Source organism: Euleptes europaea, chromosome 10 (assembly GCF_029931775.1).
Source record: "Euleptes europaea isolate rEulEur1 chromosome 10, rEulEur1.hap1, whole genome shotgun sequence".
Classification (NCBI taxonomy): Eukaryota; Metazoa; Chordata; class Lepidosauria; order Squamata; family Sphaerodactylidae; genus Euleptes; species Euleptes europaea.
In genome coordinates, this window is record NC_079321.1 from 29,972,946 (window position 1) to 29,986,421 (window position 13,476).

At 41.4% G+C, this 13,476-nt stretch overlaps 1 protein-coding gene across 3 annotated transcripts in view; it reads left to right on the top strand.

Moving 5' to 3' along the window:
* The window catches only part of KIDINS220 (kinase D interacting substrate 220), a 55,799-nt gene that overhangs the window by 27,586 nt on the left and 14,737 nt on the right, over positions 1 to 13,476 (top strand). For all 3 annotated transcript variants that reach the window (XM_056856903.1, XM_056856904.1, XM_056856905.1), the window contains exons 19-23: positions 242 to 330; positions 1,982 to 2,126; positions 2,913 to 3,075; positions 10,929 to 11,107; positions 13,172 to 13,398. In XM_056856903.1, the coding sequence (XP_056712881.1) occupies positions 242 to 330; positions 1,982 to 2,126; positions 2,913 to 3,075; positions 10,929 to 11,107; positions 13,172 to 13,398 (803 nt within the window). The remainder of the gene's footprint in view (positions 1 to 241; positions 331 to 1,981; positions 2,127 to 2,912; positions 3,076 to 10,928; positions 11,108 to 13,171; positions 13,399 to 13,476) is intronic.

The following is a 13,476-nucleotide window of genomic DNA, read 5'->3' on the forward strand; positions in this document are numbered from 1 at the left end:
TTAAACACCTGTGAGAAGCAGAGGAGAAACAGAAGCCTGATTCTGATTCAGCTGCTGCTAGCCAGGCCTCTCCTTGCTTCCTCCACTGCAAGAGTTTTGTTGGCATTGGGTGGACTAAGATTGTACATCATGCAATATTTCATGTATAACTTAACGCGGATTTGTGTTTGTGTGTGTGTAAATATTATAATTTAAAAGTAGAAGATACCAAATGATTTTTAAAGTGAAATATATTTCTTAGCGTTCCATGACGATGTCGATCGGAGGGTTTCACAGAACAGCCTGGGAGACGTGACTAAGCTCGGAAGCAAAACAGCTCTCAACCGACGGGTAAGAAATAGAAGGGGCGAGCTGTAAGTCTGTTTTCAGAATGTAGCCGACTTGTAAAAAAGCCTTAGGGATGCATCTTAACCAACCTGTGTAAATCAGGTACTTAACTAGAATACTTAAACTCAATTGAGACACAGTAAAATCCTCAAAGCAATGTGTTTGTGTGGATTTGGCAGCACTGTTCAGTAGGTTATTAGATTGCACCTGGTTATCAAAAGGTGTGTGTTTGGGGAGGCTTCCGCAGAGATCAATATCCAAAAGCAGCGTCTCTAAACTTGGTAGCACTGGCTGGTTTCCGTATGGGCTTGTGTGGGTTTCCTTGTTGCCGGTGTGGCTGCCGATAAAACATAGTGGCAACAGGACTTCCACATGGCAGATTTCCCTGCCTCAGTTCCCCAGCAGCAGCCACCCCTCCTCCCCTAGGCCACCAGGCCCTTTCCAATTAAAAGGTGTCATCTGCTGGCCTTCCTACCCCCCCTCTCTTTCTGGCTCTGCCGGGCTATCGATTATTGGGGGGGGGGGCCTCTGTCTGACTGCCAGGCGTCAGCAGCTATTAGACTTTTAACTGAGTGCCATCCATTGTTCTATTGTAAGTTAACTGGATCTTGTTTTAATGATAGTGGATGGTTTTTTAATGAATATGTATTATGTTTTTATTTGTAGTTTTATTGTTGTTACCCACCCTGGACCCCTGCCGGAGAGGGCGGGATAGGATTTTAATAAATAAATAAAATGGCATTGGAATATATTGATGTATTATTGTAATGATTTGTGTAACAGCCCCCCTTTCTCACTGGGACCCAAGGCAGATTAAAAGCATGACAAACTTTTCCAGTCGATCAGTAAGCGGTTTACAAGTTATGACAACATTTGAATCTAATTGCAGATATTCCTAGTAAGACAAAATATGCAGCTGGGCTGGGATGGTTGAACAGGGGAAGAAACCCAAACAACACGTGCAGACGTAGCTGTTTAATACAGTATCTGAACTGTGCTTTCATTTACCAGCTTTCAGGTGATCCTGGCCAGATCCAGTTCTCTGTCAAGCTGTGGCGTGCTTTACTCCTTTTGGCCTCTGTGTGGCCATCTTAGGACATGCTGCAGAAGGCCTGTATTGCATTAAAGAGGCAACTGGGCACAGCAGGCTGCTGCAGCCCCACAATGGGAAACCTCAAACCTTGTTTTGTGTATTGTGCTTTGGGAGTAGGTTTTACAGATTTGTGCAGATAAACCGATGTTCTTAAAGAATAGGCTATGCAGAAGTTTGATGGACTGACTGTTTCCAATTCATTGCTTCGAACACTGAGGTCTCAGGTGCATGTTTGGAACAAGTTAGTCTTTTATTTTCCAAGCCTCACATATTGCTAACAATATTCTTAGGGCAGATGTGTAATATAGAGAATTTTCTTGGTAGAAATAGTGCTTTTTTTTAAAAAAAACCCTCTGATTATTGTAACGAGTATCTGAATATTTTTGTTCATACGGGATTCAAACAGAGCCTTTAGCTACATAAGTCTGCACTTGAAAATTTGAGCCCCTGCTTCTGAGTAGGCCAACAAAGAATTTTTTTCTTTTTTTTAGCAAACCACAAGTCTGAAAAGGTAATCATTTTTTAGAAGAGGTTACATCTAGTTTTTGTTCTTGTACTTAGGATACCTACAGAAGACGACAGATGCAGCGTACTATTACACGTCAAATGTCTTTTGATTTGACCAAGCTGCTAGTTACAGAAGACTGGTTCAGTGATATCAGCCCGCAGACCATGAGACGCTTGCTCAATATTGTTTCTGTGACAGGTGTGTATGTGCTCAGAGATACAATGGTGATGGGGATAGAGCCTAGAGTCTCCATGCTTTAAACCATCATTTGCTGCAACCTTTGTGTACTGGGAAAGACTGGTCTTGAGTTGTGGAGAATGGTTGTCACAGCAGAGTATGGTTTGAAAGAAGAAGGAAGTGGAAGAAGGAGCCAGCATGTTAGAGGGGAGAGAAAGGAGCCCACTGTTGTTTTGTTCCTTATCCTCCAAAGTGAGCCGTAAGGGGGACAGAGTAATCACTTAAACTGTTGTCATGATGAATAATAACTTTATAACTGGAGCTACGTCAGACTGCAAGATATGTGTGAAAATAGGTGCAGATGATCTCTTTGTGGCATAAAGGCTTCTTAGTAGAGTTAGGGGCTCATAGAGTTAGCAGAAAAGTACAGAATAACTAGGGGCTTTTAATTTTGTTTGAATAAACCACTGTTTGCTCTATCATAGGAAATAATTGGATGAAGAGGTACACGGTATGATTAAATTGATATTTCAAAATATTTCTATAGAAATATTGTAAATTTTAATGTAAGGTGTGGCATCTTCCAATGAATAAATTGGTAACTGTCCTTATTAGCAAAGGTCATAATTGGGTTTAGAGTTTATTAAAATCTTTTTTATTGATAAATTCAGAAAAACCTCTGAACAAATTTTTGTGTCAATAAGATTTGAGATGTGGGCAAATATTAACTAGATAATATTGAGTTAATTCTTGCTATATGTGGTATGAACAATATTTCTTCACTTACTCATCTTTCATATTTTGTAGGGCGTTTATTGAGAGCTAATCAGATCACTTTCAACTGGGATAGGCTGGCTAGCTGGATCAACTTGACAGAGCAATGGCCATACAGAACATCTTGGCTTATATTGTATTTGGAAGAAACTGAAAATGTCCCTGATCAGTTAACTTTAAAAACCATCTATGAAAGGTAGGCATGATTTGGTTATCTTTGCGTAATAGGATCTGGCATTCCCCTGTTGACAACGTAGGGGGGTAATATTGTGTTTTCTGGTCAGGTGTCCTGGCTTGTTTTCTTTGGATTACATTGTAGCTGATTTTGACTGATAGAGGCAGGGTAGGCTCCAGGTGTCCACCCACCAACCCATACGCCCCTCACCTGCCTGAGCATTCTTCCCTGCTCACAGCCATCCTCACCCCCCCCCCCACTTCCCTGGTAGTGCTGGGCAACATGTGCAGCAGGGGCATGGGTGGCAGTTGACAAGTGGGCAGGAGAAAGGCATAGAGGCAGAGGTTTGGCTGCAGTGTGCCCTGCTAGAAGCCCTGGCCTCCCCACCAACTGGGACATGGTGAGTCCAGTCCTGAATAGTGGTCTACTAGTTACTGACAGTTTGTGCAGTGAGATGTGGCTCTATGACTTGTTAACGGTGTCAGATGTAATGAATAACAATGACTAAACAAATTACTGAACAATGAATTACTAAAAAAAAACAACGAAAGCAGATATAATGTAATTTTGCAAGTTCTGTGACGTTACTGGAGTGGTGAGATTGGGAAAGCCTTGTATCTAGAGATTGGGGATCATATATCATGCTGCAAGAATATGCTGTCCCAGTCAGTCTGTTCAAAGAAGGGTTGTAACTTGGAGCTGAAGTGGTATGCAAGTGGCAGCAAAGGAACCCTGCGGTGAAACCCAGACAAGCATATTATTTGGAACTCCCGTCACCCAGTGTGAAGGGTGGGCCATACTCCCTCAGGTTTCTGTGGTGTAGTGATGGAGAGTGTTGGACTAGTATCTGGGCGACGCAGGTTCAAATCCCCTCTTGTGCCATGGAAGCTAGCTGAGTGACCTTGGCCCAGTTGTACACTCAGCCTAACCTACCTCACAGTGTTGTTGTATGGATAACGTGTAGGAGAGGAGAACGATGTAAGATGCCTGGGGTCCCTATAGGAGAATAAGGTGGGCTACAACCCCCTTTAAGTCCTAATAACCTACATGAAAGGAACTTAGCAATGTTGTATGTGTTTGTGATTGGAGGTACCTGTGGTGAAGAGAGGGTTTTTCTTTTAAATCCATACACACCATTTAAAAAATCAATTTAAAACAGGAATATCTCCAAACAAAGTCAGAAGATGCTATGGGGGAGCTTAACACCTGATAAATAATTAGATGCTTTATTTTCATGTTGAGATGCTTGGTACTATAGTAATAATTGGTCAGAGCACTGGATGAAGAATTAACCCCTCAAACCTTGTACAGTATTTTGAGGTACAACTGCATGAAAATCAGCTGGTGCAGAAATAACCTGCGATTCTTGAAAGTCTACAGTTCATGTGTAATAAAGTGGTACATGCAAACTAGTTACACACTCCCAGATATATCTATTTTTAGTTCCATTTTGAAAAAAGCCGCTTAAATTGTCAGTCTCCAGGATGGTACTTCCTACACAGTGTTGCTTCTTGGCTCTTATTAAGAGTTGTCAGGTCATCATTGATTAGCTCCGCAGCCGCAAAATATGATCGGGTACGTCGCTTCCACTGCCTGCTCTTGAACAGAATGCGCATCCTGCTTGCTCCAGGACATAACCTGTGGGCTGACAACAGGGCAGAGAGAAAGCTGGGGGGAGGGCGGTGAGGGGGAGGAGATGCCATAGCTACAGCTCTGCTAGAGGCAGGGTCCGACAGCTTAGCTTTCCATGGGGGTACACTAAGCATTCTAACTTGGCATTGCTCTCGGTATAACCATCTTCAGGGATCAGTTACGGTACCGTTCTTTCTTTAGTTACTGTCCTCATTCTACCAGCAGGTGGCGCTAACACACTGGTGATCAAAGTCTATTAGGTCTATAACTTTTTAACAGAAATTTCAATGTGTGTACATTTCAATAACTGATCTAACTTTTTAAAGCTCTGAAATAGGCCAAGAATACTTAGTGGCTTACAAGAGAGAGAGAAAAAATTACAGCAATAAGGTGTCGCTGGGAAAAGACCGCTCTTAACACCACTCCTACGTCCAGTGCAGACAGAATGCTGGTTCCCAGTAAATCCTGGTTTTACAATTTTGGCAGCCAGCCTGTTCAGCACAAGCACGCTCTCCCTTCTTTCCAGAATTGATTCCCTTGCCCATGGTGTTAACCATGATTTCTCACGATGTTCACTGTCAAGCTTCTGGTTGATGCTGACCTGGTTTCTTTGTAACCATGATTCACAGATGTCCTTCAAACTGTGGTTTTCAGTTACTGGGTTACAAGAGGAACCAAGGTGTGCGCATCAGGTTCAGACAGCAACAGTGTAGTGTTCTTAGTGTTTGCCACCAGTTAAGGCGCTTTCTCCTCCTCCTGGAGGCTTGCCAGAGTCAAGCCCTTTAAAAGGGGGTGTGTGGAGGAGGGACTTTGTGAATTGATTTTATTCAGTTTTATGGGGTGCTTTTCTTTTTTGTTTTTGTTCGCTTGGTGTTTGCATGAGGTGCCTGAGTGTGTGTTCCCACAGCTGCATCACTAACCAGTAGTCTTCTTCTCCATGATCTGGATCCTGCAGTTGTTGTTGTTTTTCCCCCAGTGAGCATTAAACCATAAATATTTCTTTTGGGGAATAAGGTTGTATGAAATTGAGAAATGATGGTCTAGCAAGTAGATATTTTTGAATGTACAACTTGAATAAAATGTGATAGCATCAGATCCTTGTAACTTCCTTCTTTAGCTGTAGGTATGAAATGGTATAGCATCATAATACTCCTTGGGCAGAGCCAAAATGCATGCATGTGTGCATGAATACATTTTAGCATTTCAGGGGTTAGTTCAAAGGAAGTGAATGTAGGGGTGGATCCAACCATCCTCCAAGGAGCCTTTCTCCAAATGAAATGGCTCTTCCTTCATCGGAAGAACTACTTAAGTTGGAGGAAGTCTCTTTAGGCTGAAGAAGGGCTCCAGACTTTGCTGGTGGAAGGGTAGGGGTTAGGATCCAGCCCAGTGTCTACAGATCAGACATGTTCTCCTCTGGCACCAATCAGGTGACAGGGCTCTAAAACTGATTTTGTCTCATTAATGTCATCATGTAGACAGATCTTTCCATGTGATGTCACTACTTCTAAGAGAGCCCCCCTCTTTTAAAGGGCATCAGCGCAAGCAAAGGGAAACTCCAGAAGAGGGCACTGCTTTAATCCCTTTTGTATACAAACATTCAGTGCAAGGCTTCTTTGACTGTAGCGTCTAATTTTCTGCAAATAAATGTTGCGCTTGATTAGTACGTTTCTAGATCCAGTGAGCTTTCGGTGCCCATCTTCTGTATGCTCCCTAACAGTATCCAGTTGAGGAGAATAATTCTAAAATTTAGGATCTGGAATGTGTTTTCCCCTCACTTTTTTGTGAGGTAGAAAAGTATTTGCAGGATGTACCTTAAGAGGGAGTTATAAATGATACACGCTTACTTTATCAAAGAGGTTTTTATTTTTAAAAAATCAGAATAAGAAATCTTTAGCGCTAGTAGTAAAGTTTATTTTTTCCCATATAAGCCTCATTTATTTTTATAGCAATTTGATGATACATCTGCTTGCTTTATTCAGCTGGAAGAAGAAAATGTTGGTTCTTGGTGTTTGGTAAAGTTGCTTTGTTAAATTATTTCTAAATCGTTCAACTTTTAACAAATGACATTTGATACTAACATTGGAAAGCAATTTCAGCTAATTAAGTAGATCCTTCTATAAACCATCGGGACATTAAGATGACAAACTGTTCATTCAGGATTATTTTAATTGGTACAATTATTGTAATTTTGTTGCAATTATGTGTTGAGTTAAAAGCCTTTGTCTAAATCATTTGAGGCTTTTTTTTGTTGTTAATATACATAACTGAGGAAAAAGTAAAATGAAAACTCAGGCATTTTCTATCTGCTTACCCAGTACCACATTTGGACAGATAATTGCTAATTCTATAAACTGAATTTTTCAGTACACCTTTTAAAAATTAGAGCAAGGTAGTGTTTAAAATTATTTCTCTCCAGCAGAGAGAATTCTGTTTTGGGCAATTTAGCTAGTTTTTTAAAGTTTGAAAAATTTGAATTTTATGGAGTTCATTTGAATGTGGTGTTAAATTGCACTTTTTTAATTTAAGCAACTATGGGATGAATCCAGTCTTAACCATTTTGCTTTGAATGGGAAAGTTAACCATGCACTTACCCTTGTCCCAGTGAAATCTCAATGGGGTTGTAAAGTGTTTAAATGTAACTGGATTGTGTCCTGTACTTAAAACAATCCTTGCAGCACAGAATACTCCATTAAAAGAGCTCTGATTGGAAGGCAGTTTTAAATACCTGGCAGTTCTTACTAAATAAGAAGTTCAACCCCCCTCCCCCCGCGAGATACAGAACTTGTGGGCAATCCCCCTTTTAACTAGAGAACTGAATTGTACCACTTGGCTGTGCGCTTGAATTCTGAACAATTGAGGAAAAGGTTCAAAGATTTACTGCTCTGACTCATAGGGCACACTCCTTTCAGGAAAGTTTGGAGCCAGATTGGGCATCTTCTCAGAGAGGCTGACACATTAGAAAGATGATGAGGCCTTCCTGTAGTCAGAACATGTGCGTTCACAGGCATGATAGGGAAACTGTGCTCGGTGTCAGGGTTGTGCATTGAAGAGTGTCCATTGTTCCTTGCCAACCATCAGCCTATAATATCCATGGTATCCTGTCGCTATTTTCACCACTTTCCTGCTCATTAAAAACATGTAATTTGCTGTCTCCTGTACGGTAGAGTTCCCTGTAGGAATCATCTGCTATGCCTGGATTCCAGCACAACCCAGGCATTATTTGGATGTGCATTGTTTTTGTTAGTAAATTCTTTTTTGTTTTCATTGCATTCTCCCCAAGATTGCCTTAAAATATACCCAGTTATCTAATTTCCACTAATTGCTTAGCTTGGCTGCCAGAAATAATATGCATATGTTTAGTATAGCATTTTATTTTTTCTTGTTTTACATTCTCAGCAGTCTGGTACTGAGTTGAGAGGCATGATATCCTGTAGTGCCTGATTCCAATTTCTACCTTTCAGGTGTTTGCCTGTGTTTGTCTTGACTGCTAACTACTTTGTCTAATTTGCATGATGTCTTGTGCCATTTATTTTAAAAGTTGTGGCTCTTGAATTTCTAAAATTATTTCAAGCCTAGTAGTTCACAGAGAACATGAAATACATTGCCATTTTCATGCTGACTCTCTTCGTTATTAGACTTTATTCCTAATCTTAGAGTGTTGCCCTGTTTTGCACTGTCTCACTGACACGCTCGGGTTTTATTCAGAATGTTGTCATAAACAAGTCAGATTAACGACCCATCATCTGTTCCAACATCCTGGTATTCATGAAAGCAGTGATTGTGATTGGTTCATCTGAAGTTGCAGGAGATGTACCCAACTCTGGAACCATTGCATGGTCCACCAGGAACAGATGGATGAGCAAATGAGCCTGCAGTGTCAAAAAGCTCATGGGCTGCTTCCTCATTTCATGAAGAGCACTTACTCCAACCTGCACTTTACCTCGTTGTGACATTGGCCCTGAGACTTGGAATTGTATCTGTCTTTAAAAACATGGAAGATCTATAACGGTATCTCAAAATACCCGTGCATAGACGTCGTGACCAGCCAGCTTCAAGACTTGATAGCCACATGTCTAAATTTAGTGCCACAAGCACTAAATTACTCTCTGGTGTTTGCTACTGGTTGTTCCAAAGACAGATTTTGATGCGTCATCCACAGCATCAAAGGCCAAGGGGCTGAACAGCATCCCCCCCAGCCTTTTGACTTGAGTTCTGCCATATGACAGAAGATAGGTGATGAAGACAATGCCTGTGGTATAGATTTATCTGCTCTTGCTCCTTGTGGTTACCATGTAGATATACAGGAGTCCAGTAGTACCTTAAAGATGTGAAATTGGAAGTGACTCAGGGAAGCCTATTCTGAAATAAATTCTGTTGGTCTTTAAGGGGCTACTGGATCCCTGTGACATTTTGTGGCAACAGAATCCTATTGAATTCTTATCATGTAGCCATACTCAAGTTAATTGGAGTATCTTCTCAAGTCTCGTATGTGTTACTTGCCGAAATCAACCGCTAGAGGGAAGTCTGGTCACATTAGAATCAAACATGCTCTCATGACTAATTAGAGTGCCTGTTTCGGCCAGTAATGAGACTGCTGAAGTTTTGAACTGCAAAATGCATGAGGAAAAAACCCAGGAATATCCATTGCAGAATTATAAGGACTTAATTATGCTATAACTTATTAAAAAAAATTATTTGCTTATGCGGAAGCAAATTCAGTGGGACTTAGACCTAAAATAGGGTTGCAGCACTGTGAGGGTTATAGTGTGGTACCTTGTTCGGTTTCTGTGAAAGTGGATTGAATCTTGTAATATGAACCCTGAGCTGCTTGGAGGAAGTGTGAGATAAAAATGTATTGGATAATTCTCAATGAATAAATTGGAAGTTTTCAGGTGGTGTGCAACTCCTGAGTCCAAGATGAGCAGCCTGTAGACCCAGTCTGGGCTTAGACCTCCATTCCATACCCCTCAGGCTGCCAACGTGATTGTTGGGGGTGAGAACTGGTATACAGGGAGATGATTACTTTCTGGACCCCACCTGTAGTCTTCAATGAAATTACTTGCCTGCCAAAGGGACAAATAACTTCATTTTGAGAGTTTTGAGTTGCTTCTCTGCACCTCTGGTTTCAAAGCTTCCGTTAATGTCAGTAAATAATCTAAAACCGGGAATTCTGCTGCCTTCTTCATAATGCTTAGTGCGGAATTGGCTTGGATTTTAAGGGCGTGTCAATCTGCAAATACTTGTATGTTGAACATATTTCTGTGTCTTTTTATCTGAGAAGTGCAGGCACATAGTTTTGTGGCTCTTTGCCAAAAGCGTACAATTTACATAAATATATCTTTCAACATAATAGTTTAATGTACTGAGCTCAGAAGGTTAGAATAGAGATTTCAATCTATAAACCAGCAGTAGGCCAGCGGCTTCTAAACAGTAGCATTGTTCATCATATGGAGAACACTGATCACATTCAGACTTAAGCAGAGCGGGCATTAAAATCTAGCTAATTTGCTTCATGTGACTTCTCAGCTGTTTTTTTTTCCACTTAAGTCTTTAACTTCTTTTCTTTTGGAGTCTTGTTTTGCAAAAATCAGAATGATTCGGAAACTTTTAACTGTTTGTAATCTGTCTAAACTGTTGCACTTTTCTCAGGCTCACGTGGCATAGTTTAACCATGTGAAAGGGTCTATGAGCTTATCCGTTGTGTTCGTTTAGTTTATCTTACACCTTTCTTACCGGGACTCCAGATGAATTACAGAATTATAAAAACAACGCAATAACGACATTTATAATGCATGGGAGGAACAATTCAGTAAAATTCACACTGTTAGGCAATAAGCAGTGCGATAGAATTGGATTGTATACCATTAGAGAAGAATTAAATACAATACTGTAAACCAGGTAGCAGGAGGGAAAGGAAAAAAACTGCTTTAAAATGCGCACAGGCAATTTAAACTACAACCCTGTTATCTTACACACTCCTGGCTTGACACATTCCTATTCCCTTTGTAAAAATGCTCTCCTGAAAAATTGTTATATATCTTCTTTGAAATGGTAGACATCTAGAAGCCTTTCTGTCCTTATCAGTAGGCTATCCCACAAGATGGTAGCCACAGTTTGCGGACAGCTGAAATTTGGTGAGGCTTTCTTCATAAACAATTTCATTCACCATGATAGATCTTGTTCTGCATTTGCGTAGGCAAAATATGGAGGTTATCTTCTGGCATTTCTTTTGCGTTCTTCAGAATTTCAAAGAGTATTCCAACAACGAAAGATGTTGAACCTCTTCTAGAAATAGATGGGGATATTCGCAACTTCGAAGTATTTTTGTCTTCTCGAACTCCTGTTCTTGTAGCACGTGATGTAAAGACTTTCTTACCATGTACAGTAAACCTTGATCCAAAGCTCCGAGAAATCATTGCAGGTAAATGGAAGCTTTTAATATTACTTTTATGATACTTTTCTGAGGTACTTTCATTGCTTTTCTTCCCAAGAGTCAGATATGTTTTGCAGATAATGAATTGGTATGGACTGCCTAACAGATCTACTCATTTATTTAGTGATAACCTGCTTTGCTTCCCAGTGGGGGAAACCAGAGAGGCTTACAACATTGTTCTCCCCTTCTCAGTTTTATCATCACGGCAGAAACTCTACAATAATAGATGTTATGTTTCAAGGCTGCTTTGCCATGAGGCAGATCTTGTCTGTGGAGGCTAAGCTGCAGAACCGTATAGCATTAGGATCCTGTCACAGGGCTGAAACATGGACACTGCCCTATGCATGCCAGTAGCACTGCAACGGGCAGAAGGAGGTGCCATGGGGGTTGGTGAGGGCATATGGCAGGAGCAGATAAGTGGAAGGATAACCAGAACCAGTTCATGAGGGAGAAAACACTTACTCAAGGGCAAAAGTGTCCTTGGGAGAAAAGACTTACTCATGAGTAGGCACAGGGCAGAAGGAACTGGGTGAGTCCAGAAGGAGGAGTGTAAAAAGAAGGTGGGGAGAGAGTACCTGGCTGGGACCTGCTATGAACTGAGAAGGAGAGTAGCCATTCAGGCCTGAGTGGTCTACAGTCTCCCCTGAATGGGGAAAGTGGCATTCCTACCACAAGTGGCATTCCTACCATTGGGTCAGGCCTGGGTGGCCTAGTTATTGCCAGCATTAACTCTGCCAGAAAAGGGGGTGGCCAGAGCTGGGAGCTTCCAAAACCAGGTGAAAGACCTCAGCAGAGGAATCAGGCCTAAGAACTTGGGTGAAAGTAGATGGAGGTAACCAGGGACAAACCAGCGAGGCTGCAGCTAACCTTAAAATGGCTGATTGGATCTGAACTAATCAATAAAATGGGCAACTTTGGCATCTCCTTCAATGGTGACTTATCTTTGACCATGGTACGTTCCTGGGGAGTGGGGCCCCTGGCCAGGGTTGGGGGCATCACAGATCCTCAGGAAATATGATGCAAGTTTAGCATCAGGAACAAATTGCAGCCTTGGAGTTTTATTCCACTATCTGGTGATCTCTTTTTGATTGGTCTAAGCACTGTAGGAAGGACCCTAAATCTAAGAACCCACATTCATAAACACAGTAATTTCTTTTTCTTCAGCATAGCCATTATAGAGAAAAAAGTTATCAGCTGCCAAATTAGTTAGGTGGCTGTCAGAATGCCCCAGTAGGAATCAAAGCCCATTGGTTAATGGGTAGTTATTCCCAGCTCTAGGAGGTGTCTGCCTAGAGGAAATACCTAGAGTGGAAATCTGAACTATTAATGTGGCATTAAGAGACAGATTCCTAGTGCTTGGAAACTTTAGTGGGCTCACAATGCTGCCACTGGGATGTCGACTAGAATTGGTCATAGGAACCATGTCACTCCAGTCTCGGTCCATCCCTGCTGGCTCCCAATTTGCTTTAAGCACAATTCAGGGTGCTGGTCTTGACCTTTAAAGCCCAGTATGGTTTGGGACCAACAGACCTGAAGGGACCACCTACTCCTTCATGAACCTACCTGACCACTGTGATTGTCTTTGGAGGCCCTGCCCAATGTTTTGATTATTGTTTTTATGTCTTTGTATGCATTTTAGCTTTGGTTTAGCTTCTTTAATGATGTGTGTTGGGGGGTTGGTTTTAATATGTTTATTTAAAACATTTATTAGCCTCCTTTCTATCTTACAGGAACTCAAGGTGGCTTACAATATAAAGGACAATAAAACACACAAAAATACATAAAACTACTAATTTAAAACTGTCGGTAGGCAGAAGAACTAAAATTAAGCAAATGCCATCCTGAATAAAATCGTCTTGGGGTCATGAGTGAGAGGGCAAGGCACACCTCCATGGGGAGGTTGTTCCATAAATCATAAGGCTGCCACTGAAAAGTCCCTGTCTTTATGTACTCACCAGTTGAGGTTCTCTGGTCAGTGGGGGTGGTCAAGAGGTAAATGACAAATATTGGGCACATTGGCTGTGTCTTATTTTTTCACGTTGAATATTTCAGATGTGCGCGCTGCAAGAGACCAGATTAACATTGGAGCAATCCCATACCCCCCGCTGCCTTTACACGATGCGGCTCCTAGAGCATCATCAGTCTTTAGCCAGCAATCATCAGCCTGCTCTTCAACGCATTCCTTTAACGGGCCTTTCAATGGAGGAGTAGTATCACCACAACCTCACAGCAGCTACTACAGCGGCATGACAGGACCCCAGCATCCATTCTATAATCGAGTAAGGAAAGCAAGCTTCTGTTCAGATTTACTCTGTGTTCTACTTTGTTCTGTTATTATGAATGCTTAGTTAAAAACA